The sequence below is a fragment of the Silene latifolia genome, chromosome 10, assembly GCF_048544455.1.
Source record: "Silene latifolia isolate original U9 population chromosome 10, ASM4854445v1, whole genome shotgun sequence".
In the NCBI taxonomy this organism is placed as follows: Eukaryota; Viridiplantae; Streptophyta; class Magnoliopsida; order Caryophyllales; family Caryophyllaceae; genus Silene; species Silene latifolia.
The window spans coordinates 17,373,958-17,396,355 of NC_133535.1; the positions used below are offsets into that span (position 1 = coordinate 17,373,958).

Below are 22,398 nucleotides of genomic sequence, written 5' to 3' on the forward strand. Positions count from 1 at the left end.
AAAAGCTAACTGAAACCTGTAAAGACAACTGATAAGGTAGATGAAAATTAGAGTTGATAAGCTGACTGATTATATAAAAAATGTTTGGTAACTAACGGAAAAGATAACTGATTTTGGTAAAATGACGTAAAAAGATATGATAATTATTTAATATTACATATTTAAGGGTAAGAAGCGAAAATCAAATCGAATCAGGTACCTGAAATCTCAAATGCTACTCTAGTTAGCATTTCATTTCACAAAGGTTATTTGGTTAAATAAACAATTTGCCAAACGCTTACAAAAAAATAAGGTACCTGAAATTTTGGTCAAATAAGCTACTTTGACCAGATAAAGTACCTGAAATGAATTACCAAACAAAGTCTTAGACTACTCCTACCAATTAGTTTTGATTTTAATTTTCTATTTTTCTTTGCTTTGATTGTGTAGTTTTGTTTGTCTTCCACATTATAGTTGTTTCTACTATTTAGTTAATAAGATTGTAACTAGTTTTTATACCCGTGTATTTGCATGGGCTTGAATTGGATTTCTCGCTTGTGTATACGTTATCAATTATTATTTTTATAATTAATATAGATATTTTTTATATTGCGGAAAAATGAATGTTAATCTACCTATAGCGACTTTATAGTCATTATATCCAAAATTTAGTATGCATTAGACTTTGTAGAACTTATAACCCTTTTCTTCCCAACATTTTAGAAACGGTATTGCTTTTTCACATACGTCATTTACAATGTTACCCTTGTCATTTGCTTCATCCTTTACCAAATCCATTTTTTCGGCCTACCCTAATCCCTTTTCACCCCTAAATCACCACCACCCACCTCCATTCACCACCATCGGTCACTCCACTCGCCGGAAAAACTTACTCCGGCCGACCCCACGCCTACCGACCACAGTCAGCCTATCTCTGCCATGCGCTCCCCTCCCCCTACGATTGTCGGCACCCCCCTCTCCCCTCCCCCGCAACCCCCTTCCCCCTGCTATTTCGACCACCACCTTTCCATTGACCCGACGACCCACCCTTCCACCTCCCTCCCATTGACCTGACAACCCTCCTTCCCCATCCCACCCGACAACAGTCCGCCACATAGTTATCCACAAAACCGTTTTCCAAAGAGCAAAAACAAAACGGATTGATGACGGTTCTTTGTTAGGCTGTTATCATATTACATATATCAACAACGGTTGGACAAAAACCATTTTAAAATAAATTGTTTAATTATTTGTGATTTTTCAATGTTTGTGATTTGACTTATGCATGCCCTGTAATTTTTACTTTTTCTGATTCAAAGTTGCAGTATTGATTGTTTGACCATATTTATAATACAAAATGATAACGGTTCTTTGGTAAGCCGTTATCGTATTACATATATCAACAACGGTTGGACCAAAGCCGTTTTAAAATAAATTGTTTAATTATTTGTGATTTTCTAGTGTTTGTGATTTGACTAATGCATGCCCTGTAATTTTTACTTTTTCAGATTCAAAGTTGCAATATTGATTATTTGACCGTATGTATAACACAAAATGATAACGGCTTTTTGTTAAGTTGTTATCATATTACCTATATCAACAACGGTTATTTTAAAGTCGTTGTCATACTTTACACCAATAAATAACGGTTTTTCATACAACCGTTGTAAACACAAATCCACTTTGAAAACTGAAAAGTTTGTGATTTTACCAATGCATGGCCTAATATTATTGGTTGTTTGACCATTATTCACCGCATGCATGCACAATTAATACAACTTTGAATGTAATGTATGGATGAAATTAAATTAATTAATTATAACTTTATACTATAAATAACATCACATTTGCAGTAATAATAAGAATCACTTTATTATTACCAACCTATATACTTCCCTTTATAAATAATATACATATACATACATATCTTAATTAAAATTTCATCGTCTTTATCATCCGCAATCGCACCTTCTCAGCAATCGGTAACCCGCTATATCAATTCGATTACGTGCATAATTCACAATCTCCCAGTCATACGCGATGCTGCTGGGAAGTCAGTTTATAAGAGCCTTACCCCGTTGAGGGACACCCTTATTGAGAATGGGTTTTCAAATGTTAGGGCAATCTACCCGGCTTGGATTTTGAGTCGTGAGTTTCTTGGATATGCTTTGATCGAGTTTCGAGGGGATGATCTTGACGATTTTCGTCAAGCAAAACAACTCGCTGCAAGGTATGCATCACGTGATCATCAAAGGATCTTTATGCGCACGACCTTAAGGATCGTTATGTACACGTTGGGCCTTACTTATGGATTTCCACTGCTGAGGACGCTCATCTGATGAGAAGGTTTTTTTTTGTAGAGTTCTATTAATGTACCGAAATCATGGGAAGACGAAGAGGTGCCTCATTTTGATCACCGTCTTGATTCCGATGTAGTAAGCTTGATTTATAATCAAGTTTATCCTCATTACCCACCTCCTAGTCAAACTCCTGTTAGGGTGTTTAATTAATTTACTTAGCAACCTGTTTGTTTTTGTGGTTTTATTTTTTATTGTGTTTCCTTTTTTTCCCTTGTTGTACTGTTTTTTTTTTTTGCCATTGTATGATATACTCGTTTTAATATATAGTTCTACTCTTTATTACATGCAAATGCTTATTAACATAGATTTTAAATAACTCGCGAACAGACAAATGAATGAAACAATAATAATGATTTAGGTTACATTAATTACAATAACATATAATATAATGACAACGGTAGTGCATAAGAATCGTGTTAGAATATAAACAACTCTAAAAATAAATGGAAATTGGAAGATATTAATAATATAATTACAACGGTTCTTGTAAGAACCGTGTTAGATTATGCAATTACTGAATAACATAGATTTTAAATAACCTTCTTTCTTTCTTTCTTTCTTTCTTTCTCTCTCTTATTACTCAAATTATGTCAAGTGGTAGCTCTTCTTATTCCTCTGTTTCAATAGGGACATGTAATTGCTTAGTTCCGGCAGCATTGCGGACTTCTTGGACTTTGCAAAATCCGGGAAGAAAGTTTCTTACTTGCAAATTCTATAATCCCGAGACTAAAATACGTGGATGCAATTACTTCAATTGGGTTGATGAACCAATGACTTAGTGGCAGAGGAAGGTTATAAACAGGTTAGTGAATGAGAAAAAGAGCATGGATATCGAGATTACTCGAGTGAGAAATATGCTACATCAACTTGTAGAGTCGAAGCGGAGAAATGACAGTGAAATATTGCAGACAAAAGAAGAATGCAATAAGTTAACTATGGATATCGTAAAACTCAAAAATAATGAGGCATGACTTAAGCTAATTGTCAAATTTCTTTTTCTAATTGTTATTTACCTAGTTTATTATGTATGGTGGTCGTCTGTACTCTTTTTGTATAAACTTGTAACCCTTTAAATTAATGGAAATAAGCAAGACTTTCTGAGAAACATATTGTAATTAGCTGACATATACCAAATGATGCTTTATTTCTTGGCGGTAAAATCAAACAAAATGAAATATAAAATACAACGGATATCCTAAACCGTTGTTCAGGACGTATATAGTTAAAACGGTTCAGGCCATTGTTATCTATATAAAAATGATGCTTTATTTCTTGGCGGGAAAATCAAATAAAATGAAAATTTTTAAGACAAAAGTTATTTTTAACCCGTTGTAGATAATACTAAGCAATTACGGTTTAAAACAAAACTGTTGTCTGTTTGGAAACAAAATATAACGATTTTTCTTATACCGTATTTATTACTTTCCATTAAACAAGGTCTTGCAAGTGTTGTATTATTCACACAAATATACTCTGAGCTTCCCCTTCCCCACATAATATCCTCAAACACTGAGCTTTCCCTCAACCACCAGCCTACCCCATCATCGTCGTAATCACCGTCGTCATCGTCATCGTCATTGCCGCCGCCAGATCAACTCGGATTCTTCTCTTTAAAGAAATAATAAATCCTCCTCTCTATATTTTTTTTTGTTATTATAAGTATGCATTGTTATTATTTGTTTATTAATTTCTGCTTTACATATGGTCGAAAAGCGGTAAAGACATGATGGAAATGCGTCAGGTGACGACTCAGGTGATGAGAATACTTTGCAACACACTGCGGGTCGAATGCGCCACAAAGTTTCCTTAGAAGCAATAAATTCAAAGATACCTAATCCTTTACAATGAGATAAAGATATGCGGTTGCCATATGGTGAGAACGTCGAGTATTTTACGAGTTGGATTGGTTGTTGTGTAAGACAGTATGTGCCTCTCGGTACGCCGCGTATCAGTGAACTGAGTAAAATACGGAATATCATGCTAATAAACAGAATAAAGGTATGTATATACAATAATAAATGTTTTAGCTGAAATTAAGTTACTACTTGATATGTGTATTAGCCGAAACACTTGTACCAACTATGCTCATCATACATGCAGTTAGCTTACGTTGTCCCCAAAAACTATGATAAGTACTTAAAAAAAAGACATGGGAAGCCCTCAGATCTTGGAAATTAAAGATTGCTGAGAACGACTTGTTCAACAAGGAAACCGGAGAGATGAACAAGAAACCACCAAAAAAGAAGTATCCGTATGTCAGTCAGGACAATTGGGATAGCTATATCGCTTATAGGCAGTCTGACAAGTTTAAGGTAACTTAATAATAATAAGTAAAGAAGTATACTTATTTTAGTGTTTGGTCATGCTCACGTTTCTTGATACAATTTATTTGATGAAGGTTATGAGTGAGAGGAACAAGGCGAACATTTCAAAGAAAAAGACCGTTATTTACGGCTCCCCAGGTGGTTATAGATTGATTAAGACGAAACTTGTAAGTACATAATTCTTATAGTATTAGACTATTAGGTGTTTTAGTCGGATGTTATATATGTTCATAGTAATCGTACATATTTTGAGAAGATATCAATGTGATGAATGAATTGTAGGCAAAGCTTGGAAAATTCAGTCATCACGACGCAGGTAGAAGGTCACACTCCTAAGAATGGAAAGACAAAAACTGAATATGATAAGGATATCAAAGAGAAAATTGTAATTTTGAATAAATATGTCACTCCTACCACTGGTGGTCGGAGTTATATAATTGTGAGTTGCTTAATGGTTTTATGTGTATGTAGAGGATATGTGAGAAGCAGGTACAGGAAAGAAAATGGAAGCCTGAAGGACGTGATGAGAGTCTTGCTAGGGCAATCGGCAAAGCAGATCATCCAGGTCGTGTGAGAGGGGTATCATCGCATGTTGGTATCACTAAATATTTTGGGAAAACTACTCGAAGATTGATGAGTGGTGATGATTCCAAGAAGGTAATCGTATAAATATTGTATTTGATTCAACGTAATTTATAACTATATATGATGACATTAATTTCTACTACACAGCTACAGAAAATGGCCAGATTGATGCTGAGAATGTTGGAAACTAGGGAAAGGCCATCAGAAGAAGAGTTGGATATGGTTCAAGAAGTCATAAAGGAAGCATATGAGGAGGAGGAGGAGGAGGAGGAGGAGGAGGAGGAGGAGGAGGAGGAGGAGGAGGAGGAAAAAGAGGTAATAATATTTATGTCTTGTATATAATGTGTTATATAATTTGGAAAATCAGTATGTGTTATATGGACAAGTGTTAATGTACAGAAGAAAGTCGAGGAGGACATGGCAAGGGAGAAGGAAATGGAAAAGGAGACTGAGATGGGAGCCGAGGATCGATATTAGGCAGTTGAAGAGAAGAGGAAGCCAGGAAGGTCATGATATAGGATGAGATTGAGGTAGTTAATGATCAGACGTTCTTCTCAACACCAAAAAAGGTAATGCCTGCTAGTTTATAATTATTCATATCATACACGTTTTTTTACTTATGAAATTTATTAAAGGTAATGAATGTATGTGTACTAAGTGATTAAAGCTGCCGTGAAGGGCGATAGCAAGGTGGTTGTCGTCTGTTTTATTTACAGGGGAAATAGAAAGTTGTTGTTGCCAGGGGATACGTATTTGGTTACGACCGGCTTCAACAAGTTAAAGTTCATGGTATACCCCTTCGTGACAAATGCAGGAAAGTAGAAGTGTCCCAATTATATAAAGACGAGTATGGGGAAGTAAAAGTACCATTTCTTAATGAGGAAGTCACTTATTTGAAATAAGTCCTAAGTTCTTATGTGCAATAGCCTGACAACCTCATCAATGTTGTCATACCCAAGGTACCTATATGCAGACAATAATTATTACTTGTTCTTTCAATATAGGGTAAATTGATAATCACTACCAACATAAGTCCACTTTTTCACAATCACTACCAACATAAAAAAAAAGTTTCATAATCAATACCACAAAACCACCTCCGATCTAAATACACTACCATTTTACACTTTCCGTTCAATTAATGAATAAAGAGACCAGTTTGCCCTTATTTTAACATAACTTTTAAACGCGTCAACTTCTCCCTCAACTTCAAATGGCGATCTCTCTCTCCTAATCCCCCAAATAATTCCATTCCCTTTCAATCCTTCAATCCTTCTTGCTTACCGAGTTCTTCGTCTTTTCCAGGTAAAATTCACTTCATCTATTTTAATTATACGTCTTTAATTTTTGTTATTGCATTTTCTTTTACCCTTTGTTGCCGTCCACCATCTTCTTCGATTATTACTGAGTTGTTTTTTATATTGATTTGTTGTTGATTATAATTTATGCTTTATGCATTTTTGCTGTTTATTACTCCCTCCCGGTCACTATATTGTTCCCATTTGATATGGGCACAATACTTAAGGAAACGTATTAAAATAGGAGTAAAAGAGTTGTGTGGGGTTGGTGATAGGAGAGAGTGATGAATTATTAGTAGTTAAATAAATAATTGTGGGGCCAAAACATAAAGGAAAGTAATAAAATAGGAGTAAAAGAGTTGTGTAGGGTTTGGTGATAGGAGAGATGAATGAATAAAATAAGAGTAAAAGTTGCTAAAAATAGAAAGGGGAACATTAGTTGAATAATCCGTTTCGGAAAAGAGGGAACATTATAGTGACTGGGAGGGAGTATAATTTAGCGTCTATAATTTATGCTTATTTTCTTTATTGTTATTGATTATCTATTGTTAACAATAGTTTTTTCTTATCAGTTTACCCTTTTTTCTTTTCGATTTTTATAGAATGACGGATGTGGCACCTTTTACAGTGGGCATTAGACTACACTTTGGGGGTGAATTTCAATATGCGAAACATAAAACTGAGTATGTTATTGGTCAGAGAAGGTTTATACCTGAGGTTTATTCAAATACATTGAGTTATAGGTTTCTATACGACATGGCTAAAAAGTTAATTGGCAAAGACATGATGCCTATACTGTATTATAGACAGTTTGGGAAGAATTTGACAAATGGTAGGGCAGTAATTGCTAAGGATGAGGATATGGTTAAGGTATTGAAGTCCATGGATAAATTAAATATGGTGAATTTGTATCTCAACACATTTGTGGTCCTAAAGAATATTACTTTAAGGACAAAAGATGCCTCCACTTCACATACTCCCCCTTTACCCCAAAAATCTATCCCAGATTCAAAAGCTCCATCAAAAATAAAGCCTGGTCTATCCACACCTGTAATAAAAAGTCCCATATTTCACTCTATTATTATAGGCAGCAATAGCATAACCATTGTTAACTGCTCTCATGAGTCTCCTATTTCCAATCTCAACTCTTGTACACCTACAAGAAAAAGTCCAAGAAATCACCCCATACCTGATGTATTCAATGATAACTTAGGAAAGGGTAAGGGAAAACTTATACTAAGAAGAAGGGCACAGAGTAATGAAGTGAGGCAGGAAGTGGTTAAAGAAACAGTTAAGAGGCAAGAAGTTGAGAAAGATAAGGGAAATGGGAAACAGGTGGAGAAAGGTAAGGGAAAAGAACAGGTAGTTAATAAAGATAAGGGGAAGGGGAAGCAAGTAGAGAAAGGTAAGGGAAAGAAGCAGGGATTGAAGAAAGGTAAAACAAAGAAAGTAGATAAGGTAAAGCAAAGAAAGTAGATCACGAATGGGAACATGAATTTGAAGTGAGTGATTTGAATTCTATTGATGATGAATTTGATATAGATTTCAACTTGGGAGAAGATGATTTGAGGACAGAAGACATATTCCTGGCTGTTGAAGAGGGGTCTCTAATTGATAAGGTTGACAAGTCTTTGTCAAATAGTAGGGTGGTTAGAGGTTTTGAGGACGTGGATCCAATTATTGTAGAAGAAGACTTTCTTGGTGATATGATGATGATGAACTAAGGAGTTTAGATGCATCTGAGGATGAAGATAAGCAGAAGTGGCCAATGTTCAACCCTGAGGTTGATTTAAAAAAAAAAAGTATCTTTGATGCAGGGTTTGAGGTTCCCTAACAAATATTCTTTGAAGAAGGCTCTTATTACAGACACAAGTGCATGTGTGAGTGGAACACAAAGACGTCAAACTTTGGTAAGTGCACTTGTAATTCTACTAGAAAGTGTACATATACTGTCTATGCAATTGCAATGGGCAGTACTAGTATATGGCGGATTAGGACAGTAGTTTTAAAGCATAAGTGTGTGATTAAGGGGGTGAATAAGAAGGTGAGTTCAAAGTATTTGGTTGAGAGATATATAGAGGATTGGAGGTTGGATCCTAACCTCAAGATTTGTTTGTGGAAAAAGACAGATAAAGAGAGATTTAGGTGTTGATGTGAAATATGGATTGTGTTGGTTAGCAAGAGCTAGGGCAAAACTCATTATTTATGGTGATTGTTCAGATCGGTATGGGAGGGTTTGGGATTATGTTTCAGCAGTAGGAAAATTCATACTAGTTTCAACTACTATTGTTGTTGTTGACAACATTGAAAGACCACCTCCATTTTTCTAAAGGATGTACATTTGTTTGAAACCAGTTAAAAAAGGATACTTAAATAGTTGTAGACCAATTATTGGTGTGGATGGCTGCCATTTGAAAGGGGCATATCCTGGTTTATGCTTAGTTGTTGTAGGGATGGATGGTAACAACAACATTTACCCAGTTGCATGGGCTGTTGTTAAAATTGAGAATGGGGAGACCTGGTGTTGGTTTTTGAGGTTGCTTATGGAAGATCTTGGCATGGAAGCAGGACTGGGCATCACAATAATGTCAGACAGACAAAAGGGAATAAGAGAAGCATTTAATGTTGTTACTCCTAAAGCTCACATCAGATTTTGTGTGAGACATATATGGGCCAACTTCAAAGTCCAATTCCCTGGCATACTTTTTAAAGAAGCCTTCTGGAAAGCAGCTAGGGTATCAAAAGAGGTAACTATTTAACTCTCTGATGCTTTATAATCTATGAATGTCACATGTAAATTGCTAACAACCTACTATTATTGACTCCATAGGAATAATTTAAGTTTGAAATGAATGGGATCAAATTTTTAAATGCAAGAGCCTACACCAATTTGAATGAAATAGGTGCCTCTCACTGGAGTAGACATGCATTCAACACAAGCTGCAAATCAAACATGTTAACAAACAACATGTGTGAGAGTTTCAACTCTGTCTTGAAGGAGGTTAGGGATAAACCAATATTAACAATGATGGATTGGATGAGAAGATATGTCATGAAAAAACATTATGAGAAAAGACAAGGTGTAAATGGTTATACTAGTAAGCTGATGCCCTATGTTGAGAAGTTTCTGAAGTGGGCTGTGGATGAGGCTAACTGTTGTGATGTATATGCATCTTCTGATGATTCTTTTGAGGTTGAGTATATAAGCAAACAATATATGGTGGATCTGCCATCACAAAATTGTAGTTGTGGTCATTGGCAGTTATGTGGGCTTCCGTGCCAACATGTAATTGCTTCCATCTACCATCAAAGGGCCACCTTTGAGGATTATGTTCATCAAGCATACACAAAAGACAAGTATTTAGTTGCATATGGAACTCCTATACCTCCAATGTCTGGAATATGTCAATGGGAAAGGGTGTGTCAGGTAGAACCATTACCTCCTCCATATAGGAAGTTGCCAGCATATCTAGCCTCAAAAAGAGAAGGAAAGAAGTTGGTGAGGGGACTAGTACGGAGTAAGCTAAAAGGCCAAGAATGCAAAGAACTTGTGGAACATGTGGAGAATAAGGCCATAATATGAAGACCTGTAAGAACACTCCAAAGGCTCCCCTGCAACAGCCAAGACCCACCTATGAGTGGACTAACAAATTAAGGGCCTTAGTTGACAAGAGGAAGGCAAAAAAGCAACATGATGCTGAGGTACTTCAGTTTATAGCATCTGGCAGCCAACATCAAGCAAGTCAACAATCAAGTCATGGAGGTAGCCAACCAAGTCAACAATCAACTCATGGAGGAAGCCAACCAATTCAACATCAGCCCCAGATTAGAGGAGGCAACAATGCTTTCAGTAGATTATGTAAGACTAAGAAGGGTAGGAGACAGTTAGGCTTTGATGGGAGTACAAGTAGGCAGTGAATGTAATTTCTGATCTTAATATCTTGTCTAATGTATGGACCTTTAATTTAGTATGCGGTCTGATGTATGGAGCTTTAATGAATGATGGATTGCATCCATTTTGGGATTATTATGAATTATGCAACTTTGAAATGTTAATCATAGAAAAACATTGTTTTCCATTGTTTTAACAATATTTGAGGACAACACATAGGAAATGGCAGAATATGTCTACATTTGAAAATGGCAAATGTACCTAGACTTGAGAATGGCAAAATATGCCAGGACTTGGAAATGGCAGATTATGCCTATACTTGAAAATGACATAATTTGCACTAACAACATACTACTAATAAACTAGAAATCAAATGACTTACACTAGCAACATGCTAGGTACTAAACTTAAGCAACAATAACACAACAATGGCTAAAGAAAGAACATAAACTGCCTTTGCCTTCATGTCGTGGCCCCTTGCTTCATAAACAGGGAAAACCATCTCTCTTTCAAGATCCATGATTTTCGTCTTAAGTAAAGCATTTCTCAGCCTTCAGTTTCTCATTGTTCTCCATTAAATGAGAATTTTCAGACTTCAATAAATTTTTCTCACTAATCAAAATCTGCTTGTCCAACATAACTTCATTAATAATATTTCTTTGCCACTCACTTTGATCACCATCTAACCATCTTCAGAAATCACAATGGCGAAATTTGCAGGTCATGAAACGTCTTCCTGGGTTGTCCCTAGTCCATGACTTGGTAATAGCAGGTGGAACACGGCAATGACACTTGTAGTTAGGTAGCCTATTATCACCTTCCATCATGTTTTTGCAACAAATAACAATGCTAAAATCAAATTAATAGAATATAATTAAATGAGTAAGCATAATAAATGTCAATGAAACTCAGATTTAGCAAGAAATAAAAAGAGAGATGAGAATGGGTAAGTGTAGTACAAGATAAAAAGAATTGTAGATAACAACAATTCATAAGATACAGAGAGATGAATACCTTAACCAGAAAAAATAAGCAGAGGGAAGGGAAGAGAGAAGAAGGGAACAAGAGTAGATGGGTTAGGTGGTTTAGAGATTTAGGAACAATGGAGGAGTAGAATAGGATAGAAGGAGATTTTAATTAACATGGGAGAGGTAGTTTAGGGATAAAAAAACATGACTTTTGGAGGGAAATTTAAAATTATCGTCTATAATGAGGTTTTCCGGCAAAATGGTAGTGTTTTTAGATCGGAGGTGGTTTTATGGTATTGATTATGAAACTTTGTTTTATGTTGGTAGTGATTGTGAAAAAGTGGACTTATGTTGTTAGTGATTATCAATTTACACTTAAATGTATTAGGGTACGAATATTAACATATCATAAGTACTTTAATCTTTACATTTGCAGAAGTTAAGCAAAGCCATGGCGGCAGCTAAATCAATTACTACTACGTTAACAGACAAAGTCACCGAAAGGACTACGTCTTCCCCAAAAACAAAACCACAGGACAAAAATATAAGCCAACTACTTTTGTTGCAGTCAAGCCTGCTTATGATTCTTATTATGAATCGTGTGCATATAAGAAAAAAAATGAAAACTACTTCGCTGAAGGCTTTGCACAACCTGGCTGTAAAGAAGTCACCTAGAAGGGATGTAGTCATGATTAACATTGAAGAGGAAATTATGGGCGCAACTGATATAGCTGTACTGGACCCGAAGCAACTGATTGAATTTGTCGACCTTGACAATTTAGATTTTGTTCACATTTTGATTTGGATGAAGTAAGTTTTATTAATAAAACTATTTAGTGATTTCCATTTACGAATAATGATGTTTGTTTAAATTATCAATACAATAACATTCTTCGTTCCATGTGGCATGATAGGTACCTGCCTAATCAGATCGCTAAGAGGAAGTTCCCAATTCACGCCTACGAATCCTTGAGTCCTAAGGCGTTCTCTGTGCACAGAATTTCATACTAAGAACAAATTAATAGTATCGCTCGTCGGTTGATGTGGACCAAAAAACTATGGCTTGCCTCCTACAATGAGAATATGTATGTATAGTACGTGATTATTGTAATGAATCACGATTCCATAAATTTATTATTAACATGCTTACATGCGTGTAAATGAACTAGTTAACAGTTCAATGTCCCAAATTGAATATGAAGCATTAGATGCTACTGACAATCCAAGTGGAATAAAAAACAGTGTACTGGATTGACTCTCGTGAAGGCAAACCCTCTTGCAATATAGTAATGATGATAACTGAGTAAGTTTACAACCTTCAATAATATCATTTGTTATTGTATGACTTGAGCCATATATATGCAAATAATAATGGCATGTGTGTATATTTATGAATTAGTGTTTTTGAAGAAAAAAGAAGATTATGTTCACTTGGGAAATATGAAAGCAACACTGATCTCAATTTTATCACGCCATTAGTAAGTATATTCTTAATAATTACTCGTATCATTTTATTTATGCTTATGCGAGAGGTTGGTTATCTAATTCAGCTGATTTGTGTGTGATTTATATAATAGTCTCCTAAAGCACCAGACGACAAACCATGCGCCTTTTATATTTATCAGTCCATGTGGGAGGTTATCAATGGAAGTTACTCTACCATTCCGATACGGGTTAGTGTGATTTAAAAACTATTTCAGATGTAAATTGAGTTCAATTCTGTATACTTCCATGTATTATATCTATTTTGATTATGTATATATTGAATTGTAGTTTTCACTAATACTCAACAAAGCCCCAGAATATTCGCCAGAGGACATCACCCAGTTGAGAAATATGTGGGCCAGTTATGTTGTTTCATTAGCGGAGTCTCAATAGTTTGCTCATGTTTTATGTACGTGTGTATATATAGAGCCATTGTGTATTGGCTTATTTTGTTTTTTTGAGACAGTTGTGTTTTGGCTTTTGATCATCTTGTTTGTACTGTTTTTAAACTGGGTTTAATTGATTATGGGATATAATATTTTGATGCAGGATTGAATTTTTGCACTGCACAGCTGCTAAAATGTTATTTTTCAGCAGCTGCTGGAAAAAAAAAAAAAAAAAAAAAAAAAAAAAAATAATAATAATAATAATAATAATAGTAAAGAGGATTCATAAAATGTGTAAAGACTTCCTACGGGGTATTGAAGATGGGCAAAGAAGGATGGTTTTTAAAAGTTGGGAGAGTTTATGTAGGCCTAGAAAGGAAGGAGGGGTTGATATAAAAGAGATTCTGAGTTGGAACAAAGCACATATGATGGGGTGGATAAAGAAGCTTGAATCTGCAGCTCCTAATATTTGGGTCCAATGGGTTAATGCTTATATTCTTAAAAGTGTTAGCTTTTGGAACTTCCATATTACTGCTGCTCACTCTTGGTTTTGGGGAAATATCATCACTTGCAGGGATCATCTCATCTCGTTCACTGGTGGTATTCAGCAAGCTAAGCAACTCTTGCTTACTCCTGAATATAAAGGCATGGTTTATGAAGGTTTGAGGAACAAATGGCCTGTTTTACCCTATCATAGGACTCTGGGTGACTCTCTTAACATCCCTAAGCATTCTTTTATTGGGCTTCTGGCTGCTGAGAATAGTCTGCCCACTGTGGATAATCTTTGCAAGAGAGGGATGGTGCTTGTCAACAGGTGTGCACTGTGTGAGAGTGCTGCTGAAACGGCTGCCCATCTCTTCTTTGACTGTCCCTTCTATACTGAGGTCTGGTCTCAGGTATCCAGTAGGCTGCAAGTGCCTTTTCAGGCTAGCTTATCTTAGACTCTCCGTTGGTACAAGCTGTATAACAGAGGGTCTGCCCTAGTAAAAAGGTAGCGGAGATGCTTTCTGCTGTGTGTTATCTATCTTATCTGGAGGGAACGCAATAGAAGGATCTTCAAGGGACTTGAATCCTCTCCTGCTGCTTTAATTTGGCAAATTTAGTATTTAGTTAACATTAGACTACAAACTTGTGTTAGCTTTTGATGGTTTTGTTTTGTTTTGGGTTTTCTTTAGGCGCTTGCTTTTTTATTTAGGTGGCCACACTGGCTCCCTTGTAGATTGATGGACTTTGGATCTGTATCCCTTGCTTATCTTTAATAAGAATAGATCCTAATCTTTCTGCTAAGGGTGTGGGAGCCCAGCTTGTTTCTCGGCTCCCCACCAATTTCATGTAAACTTTTATTTTTCATTTAATGAAAGCTGCGCGCATCCTTTTATAAAAAAAAAAGTAATAATAATAGTAATAATAATAATAATAATAATAATAATAATAATAATAATAATAATAATAATAATAATAATAATAATAATAATAATAATAATAATAATAATAATAATAATAATAATAATAATAATAATAATAATAAATAGTAGTAATAATAATAATAATTTCTTATAAACTTTTAATTGATTAAGGGAGTGGGGGCCCAGATTGTATCTCGGCTCCCCACTAATTTCTTGTAAACTTTTGATTGATTAATAAAAGTTTGCGGTTTTTATAAAAATAAATAAATAAATAAATAAATAAATAATAATAATGAGATACTCTAAATCCAAACTGATAAGAAAACCGAAATTCAATGAGAAACGAAATCAAATCCTCGAAAAACAGATGATTTTCGATGACTTCTCAAAAAAAAATTGAAAGAAAACATCATACCCGATTGAGAACTGTCGACTAAAGCAAAGGCGGGCACACAAGGGGTCTTGGGTAGTGATGGTCGACGGTAGTGGGAGTAGACGGAGTTGACGATGGTCGGCGGGGAAGTGATGATGGAGAAGCCAATTAATAATATATGCCATTATGGTTTAGAAGATGAAGAAGTAATGCAACTAATTATGTGAATTCAAAAGGGTTTTTAATTATTCTTAATGTCAGTGGTAATTGCGACCACCACACCCATCTAAAACGACGGTTTTTTATTAAAAAAAATGTCACTTAACATTGTTTTAGCATCGTTAATAACGCCGGTTGTTAATACAACCGCCACAATTGACTTATGGTGGCGTTTTTAATTTGAAACCGCCATAAATAAGTTCTATTATCACGTCGATTCTTAATTAAACTGCCACAATAGACCTCCTATAACATTGAAATTTGTTCTCGCCAAATTTTTTTGGGTTTTTTGGGGCGTTTATTTTGGAACCGCCACGATAAGGGCGTTGCGATAGGGGTTTTTTCTACTAGTATAATCACACCACCCTTCCGGATTTGACACCCTACTTCCCTACTACTTCCTCCATTTTCATATGATGTACCCATTTTATTAAAATACTCCACTCATATATTCAACAAATGGTTACATCATATAAAAACGGAGGAAGTAAATAATTTGGTTGTACGGTTAATTTGTTTGATAAGCTTAGGCGACAAAAGCTTCATCGTTAATAAAATGGTCAAATATCACAAAAAGGTTAAGTGTATATTAGTCATAAATTTGTATCATTTAAATGTTAAATGATCAAACTAATATTTAATAATATAAGATAATTAAATATATGACTTATAAGTATTTGTAAGATAAATGTCAAAATTCGAAATAGGACTCAAATCCAACCCATAAAATCGGTTTACATAAATGTGATGTTCACATGATTTTGCAAAATTTTTGGCCAAATTTTTGTGATGTAATTATGGTGACATCATCCATGCTTTAGCCTACATAAACCTCACTTGATTTTTTTTTCAAGTGTGTTAAAAAGGGCCAAAATTGCTCTAAAACAAGAGTTTTGGCATTGACATACAAGTGATAAAGGTAATTATTTCTTCATCTTTTCTACTTCAAAAATTGATCAAAATCAATCAAATATAATTCACAAATAATAATATTCATCAAGTATTACTAGTGTAGTAATACTTAAATATTATTCAAGGTTTTTTTTTTACTATTCTCTAGTTATAATATTAGGAAGTTTGGGGTGATATCGTGGGTGCAACCAAAGGAGGTACTCTACTTTGTGTACTAGAAGGAGGATCATCCAAGCTTTGTAGTATTCCATAATATCAACAATTGTTATGGATATTATTGCCATTTAATCCAATGTGAGAAATTTCTTCTCCTATCTTGTTTTACTTACTTTATTTTTGCATGCATGTTGTTTTAGACCACATTATATTAAGTTAATGTAATTTAACTAATAATTAGAGGAGTCTAATTAGGGTCTAATACTATCAATTTTATGAAATATACAAATTATGGAATATTGTATCTTTGGAAATAATCCTGATTTATTTTTCTTAATTTCCAAAACATAACCTAGTTATATTAGTATAATGAAATTCTATAGATTTATCTACTTACTTTGAAATCCCTTAGTTTATGGGTTATATATATATATATATATATATATATATATATATATATATATATATATATATATATATATATATAGATTCGGGATCCTATGAGAACCGCTAATATAATGAGAACCTTGAGAACTAGTCACAGCCGTCTGAGATTAAGTCAACAAAACTTAACCCCCCGAACCTTGTTGCCCCGTCATTTTACAAATTTCCCAATCTCACTCCTCTTTTTTCTAACACCGATATCATTCTCTTTCTCTCCTTTCGATCTTCACAATTGAACTCATTCATCAAAATTCGACAGCCAACAATTTCGCTCCTCATAATCGCTTCAATCGCCATAACCGAGTCTTATTCATGCAAATTCAGGTAATATTTTTATCAAATTAATAACAATTTTAGTCCATTTTTTTCCCTAATTTGTCCATGCTTGTAATTATTTCGGATATATTGTGCGCTTAACCCTAATTTGTAGTAGTTTCTTTAATTTAAGCTAATTGAATTGATTGTTACTTTATAAAATCCAGTATATGGGGGTTTTTACTAATTTCTTGCTATAATGTTGTGTGGGTGCCAAAGAATCAAGACAGGCTTCGTTTTTTAGTATAACTACCTTGAAGATGAGTTTGATTGTATAAATGTACGGTCACGGTATTTAATACTGATTTTAGACTTAATGTCAAAATATGTTCTCGTAATAAATGTGTCTGGTACCGTCTCAAATCCCATTGCTGTAGACTTCAGAACCTTGAATATTTGATCACAAGATGTTTTTTCTGCTTATATTTAATAGCACCAGCATCAGTGTTTCTGATAACCAGGTATAAAATGTTGTGGAAGTACTTAATGTATGTTTGCTTTAGTTTGTTCAGTCAAAAGAATTGAACCCTCTTATTTGTTCTTAAGTTGTATCAATTGGGATATGATCCTGTTTTGATCAGGTAAATTCCGAATATTCAATCATGTTCGACTGTTTGTTGAGCTTATTAGTGACAACTATTTGAATGTTGCAGGGACTGAAGCATTATTTGCTTATGTTAGACACTTTTCTGTAAGGTCTATCCAAATAAGTATGTTCTCAGTCGTATACCCTGCGCTTATGCTAACTTACTTCGGACAAGTGTTTTTCCTCTGGTTGCGACAAGATGACGTCGCCCATACTTTTTACAAGGCTATACCAGGTTGATACTAGCTAGATACTGTTGTCTTGTTTACTATCTGCTCAAAATGCATTTTTGTGGTTTACTCCATGCTCAATCGACTCTTGTTTCGACAGGTCCATTGTACCGGCCGATGTTTGTGATAGTAGTTCTCGCAACAATTATAGCGAGCCAAGCTATGATTTCTGGTACTTTCTCCATCATTCAACAGCCACTGGCACTCGGATGCTTCCCTCGGGTCAGTATCGTCCACACTTTAGTCAAATTTAAAGGCCATGTTTATATCCCGGAAGTGAACCAAGTCATCATGATTGCTAGTGTTCTCGTCAGTCTGGCTTTTAGAACTACAGAAAAGAAGGGAAAAGCATACTGTAAGCTCCTTGATTTCGCTTCACAAGCAGGATTTTTTCAGCCATAAAAAAGGCCCAACTGCAATTTCAATGCAACCGGTTTTGATTGCTGGTCACGGGTCAGATGTTCTTCCAAATCAATTTGATGAATCAATTTGATAGGATTGCTAGTTTATATGATTAGGCGACACGGGCCACCTAGTCCAACCCCGAACCCTTTCCCGTCCTAAAAGAATGGCAAAAAGTTTGGGTGCAATAGCCTTATCAGTGTATGAAGTAGCCTTGTAGATGCATGAAAAAGCAATATACGTGCATCAAATAACCTTGTACATGCATGAAATAAGGATGAAATAAGCAATATATGTTCATTTTACAACTTTGGCTTTATTTAATCACAATTATCTCCAAATTTACAATTAACTGGATTCCCCCTTGTATGATCCATTCCCCTTGGAAAAGGTTCACTCTGCCCTCTAAGGTGACTTTTGGTCTTGAGGCGTTCGAATGACTTTTCAGTAAAAGGGTTTAGGGTAGGATTAGGCTAATCCTACCCTAATCCAACCCTAAACCTTTTCCCTTCCTAAAAGAATGGCAAGAATTTTGAGTGCAATAGCCTTATCAATGCATGCATGAAATAGCCTTGTAGATGCATGAAAAGACAATATATGTGCATTAAACAACCGTGTAAATGCATGAAATACGGTTCTATGTGCATGAAATAAGTGTTAAGTGTGCATAAAATAAGGTTCTATGTGCATGAAATAAGGTTCTATGTGCATTAAAAAGTTCTTCAGTTGCATTAGTTGGTTATATTATGATATTAATTATTGTTGGTTAAGGACGCGTTAATTTTATATGGGCATGAAATAAGATTATATGTGCATGAAATAAGGTTCTATGTGCATGAAATAAGGTTCTATGTGTATGAAATAAGGGAAATGATTGCGGAGGAGATTTAATGTATTTACCGGCCATTTTATATAACTATAAGGCATTTTAGTGCATCTATTATATATCTTACTAATATGAAACATTTCGGTGTACATATATCAGTTATTTCATACTTCTATTTGTTTAGCATAGTTTAAAGGCTATTAGCTCAATGGTAGAGCAATGTGCAAATTTTGCACAAAGGTATGGGTTCGAGTCCCATATAGCCTATTAAATCGCAAAATCTCATGATAGGAACGTGTCATGAACTCATGATGCGGGCAATATAATACAACTATGATTAAGGAAGCCATAATTATATTCGGGCAATGACGTGCAGACCATGATCAGACTCAAGCAAGAAGCAACAAAAAGAATGATGAGCGAGTGTAATAGCTTAATTAGCTTCGCAGCGATCAGAAGTTCAAGACAAGCATACAAGCATTTAACGGACTAGCATATGTACCAAAACTATTATTATACATGCCATACTTGAAATAGGATTACCAATTACATACGAGAATGGTGTATTCATAGCCAATATGGGAGTCGAACCCATATTTTGTGCATAGCACAATGCTCTCCCATTTGAGCTAATTGGCTTTCGAATAAGTAAAATGTATATATTCGTAATGTTTAAACGGTAATGACTATATCAAAGATATTATAAACGGTAATGTAGCTTCTACACAAAACAATATACCGACAAGTACCACATATTAACTTCATCAATCAGAGCTTGCAATTATAGCAACCATTGATTACAGTGGCTGGTAGTTAAATTGCCGCCACCAAGAGTCCAAGATACACTATAGGTCTTGAATAAAAACAAGGTAGAAATTTAGCACCTGGCATAAGGGTTCAATTCTAGCAGTGTGTAAAGAGTCGCACAAGAAAGGTCAAAACAAAATATATAGCAGGATGCAGGAGATGGAAAAGAGGCATATTTTAGCCGGAAAACATATAGTTCATACATAAGATGATTCCAGTAATCATGATGTCCTAAAGAACATGTCAGAAGCTCAAGGTTTTCAAGGGGGGGATGCACTGCTGCTCGTGCTTCGGCTACTGCTCCTGCTTCGTCCTTTAAAGATCCTGCAACATATTCGAATTCATCAGTTTTATTGGAAAATTTCAATACCGGAAAACTGAAAATCAATTTGTACATATATTGTAAACACCTCACAACATGTCCTTTAATTCGTAACCTTGAAAGTTGCTACTACAATTACCTCTATTATCTAAAGTCTAAACATCAGTATATAGTAGGAATCGATACGCGTTTGATTAGCTTACAACTGATAACTAGAGTTTCAGTCTCAAATTAAGGATACATAAACCTTCAAAAGAAGGGCACAAGTTAACCCTCGATTAAAACTTCAGTGAAAATTTGACATTATGGAGAAGACCATCAAACAAGCAATAAAACTACTTAAGCTAAACAAAGGATCAAACTACTTAACGTAGGTGGTAGTTCTAACAACATCCACTGTTGTAGTAACTCATAAGATGGCAATCAATCCCATGGGCTAGCTAATGTATCATAAGAGAATACTGAAGCTAATCCACAGTACATAGGAATAAGGTTTTGTCCAACAAGGTATTCTGTCAGGTTGAAAGAGAATTAAGACGATATCATTAACGCACGGGCAATGGTAGAGTGTCATCAGGTGGTTCAATCTCGCAGCTATATCGAGGAGATAAGACCAAATATACACAATTGGTCTTGTTTAGGACCTTGTACGACTGTGTATGACACCTATATTTTGAGATTGTTGTATTATCGTACATGACATATAACTACCTAAGAGATTATTTATATTCCGGAATCAGGATGGTTTCATATCGGAAAACTCTCATTTAAATTTTAATATAGACCAGTTCCCTCATTTTAAGGTTTAATTTCTAAGGCCGGAGTCGGGTACGCATCATTTCGAGCAAATAAAGACAGCAAATTAGCTAAAATTGTGAAACTCAAAACCATTTGTCGGATTTCATATTAGTTGCTTCAAATTACAGGATACTTTCATTATAAAAGAAGAACACCCAACTATCTAATTCATTCACAGAAAACAAAAACATAGCAAAACATTTCTAATACGAGTATCAACAATGAACAAAAAAGTTGTGCTTAGTCCAATCCATTCTCGTTCTCGTCCTAAATTGGACTCGTCCGAGCTACAGCCGCAGCAGTTCGGGAATCCCAATGTCGTATGAAGGGTTTTCAGGCATGTTTGTGTTTGGGAAATCTCTGTTTGAATAACAATTTCTAATCTCCAAATCACATATTGCAGGAGGAAACCAAGGTAGAAAATTTCTTCACAATAGCCAGTTCTAAGTTCAGGATACGATATAAGACTAGAATTCAGTCATAACACCAGAATTCGACAACCATAAGAGGAGGACGATGATTATCGTCATCTAAATTGATGAATATAAAAGCTAATTATCATCAACGAAAATGAAATACAAATTAAATTGATGAATATAAACCCTAATTCGACTAATTTAATTGATGAATCGAAAATTAAAAAGGCATAAAAATATAAACCCTAATTTCACTAATATAAAAATCAATTTCAAGTTCTTACCTCGACGAATCCAAGTACAGCTTCCATTGATGAAGAAAGCATGACGAAGATTAATCCACAAAGTCTGGAATGTGATCGAAGAGAGAAAGGGAAATATTCATAGCTACGCGAAGTCGGAAATTGATGTACTGTTGAGAGAGAAAGAGAGAAGAAATAATGGGAATGAAAAATCAAAAATCAAAAATGACGGGTTTTGGGTTTGTTGGTGGGAATTGGCTGATCTATCGGTTGTAAATTAAGTGGTTCTCATGGTTCTCATTATACTAGTGGTTCTCACCGGATCTTGACCCTATATATATATATATATATATATATATATATATATATATATATATATATATATATATATAGTAATAAGATCAAGTAAGTCCATGTCTTACATTTGAGTCCATAAGTTCTCTTTAGAGCCATTGGATGAGGAAGATGGAGGGTTGAGACTGAAAGCAAAAAGGAGGGGATTAAAGCTCATTAAACCCACTCTCTCACTACCTATACTAATTAATCACTAACTCTTCCTAATTAACTACTAATTTAATATATATACTTTTCCAAACACCACTTCTCTCTCATATCTCATAATTTCACTCATTTTTTATCTCTCAAAAACCTCTCCTCTCTAAAAAAC

The 22,398-nt window shown here is 34.9% G+C and overlaps 2 protein-coding genes and 1 long non-coding RNA gene across 3 annotated transcripts; all 3 read left to right on the forward strand.

Moving 5' to 3' along the window:
• The first annotated feature begins 8,879 nt into the window (after nucleotides 1-8,879).
• Nucleotides 8,880-10,129, forward strand: LOC141607204 (uncharacterized). Its single transcript, XM_074426563.1, has 2 exons — nucleotides 8,880-9,293; nucleotides 9,545-10,129. The coding sequence occupies exons 1-2, from the start codon at nucleotides 8,880-8,882 to the stop codon at nucleotides 10,127-10,129; spliced, it is 999 nt and encodes a 332-aa protein (XP_074282664.1).
• Nucleotides 10,130-13,567: 3,438 nt separating this feature from the next.
• LOC141607205 (uncharacterized) lies at nucleotides 13,568-14,218 on the forward strand. Its single transcript, XM_074426565.1, has one exon. The coding sequence runs from the start codon at nucleotides 13,568-13,570 to the stop codon at nucleotides 14,216-14,218; it is 651 nt and encodes a 216-aa protein (XP_074282666.1).
• A 1,931-nt stretch (nucleotides 14,219-16,149) lies between these two features.
• Nucleotides 16,150-18,600, forward strand: LOC141607971 (uncharacterized). The gene is made up of 3 exons (XR_012526960.1): nucleotides 16,150-16,481; nucleotides 17,756-17,923; nucleotides 18,019-18,600. It is a non-coding gene; the product is annotated as an uncharacterized LOC141607971 (long non-coding RNA).
• Nucleotides 18,601-22,398: the final 3,798 nt, after the last annotated feature.

Coding starts and splice junctions, on each gene's coding strand:
- LOC141607205 (XM_074426565.1), top strand. CDS start 13,568: ATGTGTAAAGACTTCCTACGGGGTATTGAAGATGGGCAAAGAAGGATG.
- LOC141607204 (XM_074426563.1), top strand. CDS start 8,880: ATGTACATTTGTTTGAAACCAGTTAAAAAAGGATACTTAAATAGTTGT. Junction 9,294..9,544: donor CAGCTAGGGTATCAAAAGAG/GTAACTATTTAA, acceptor TCTGTCTTGAAG/GAGGTTAGGGATAAACCAAT.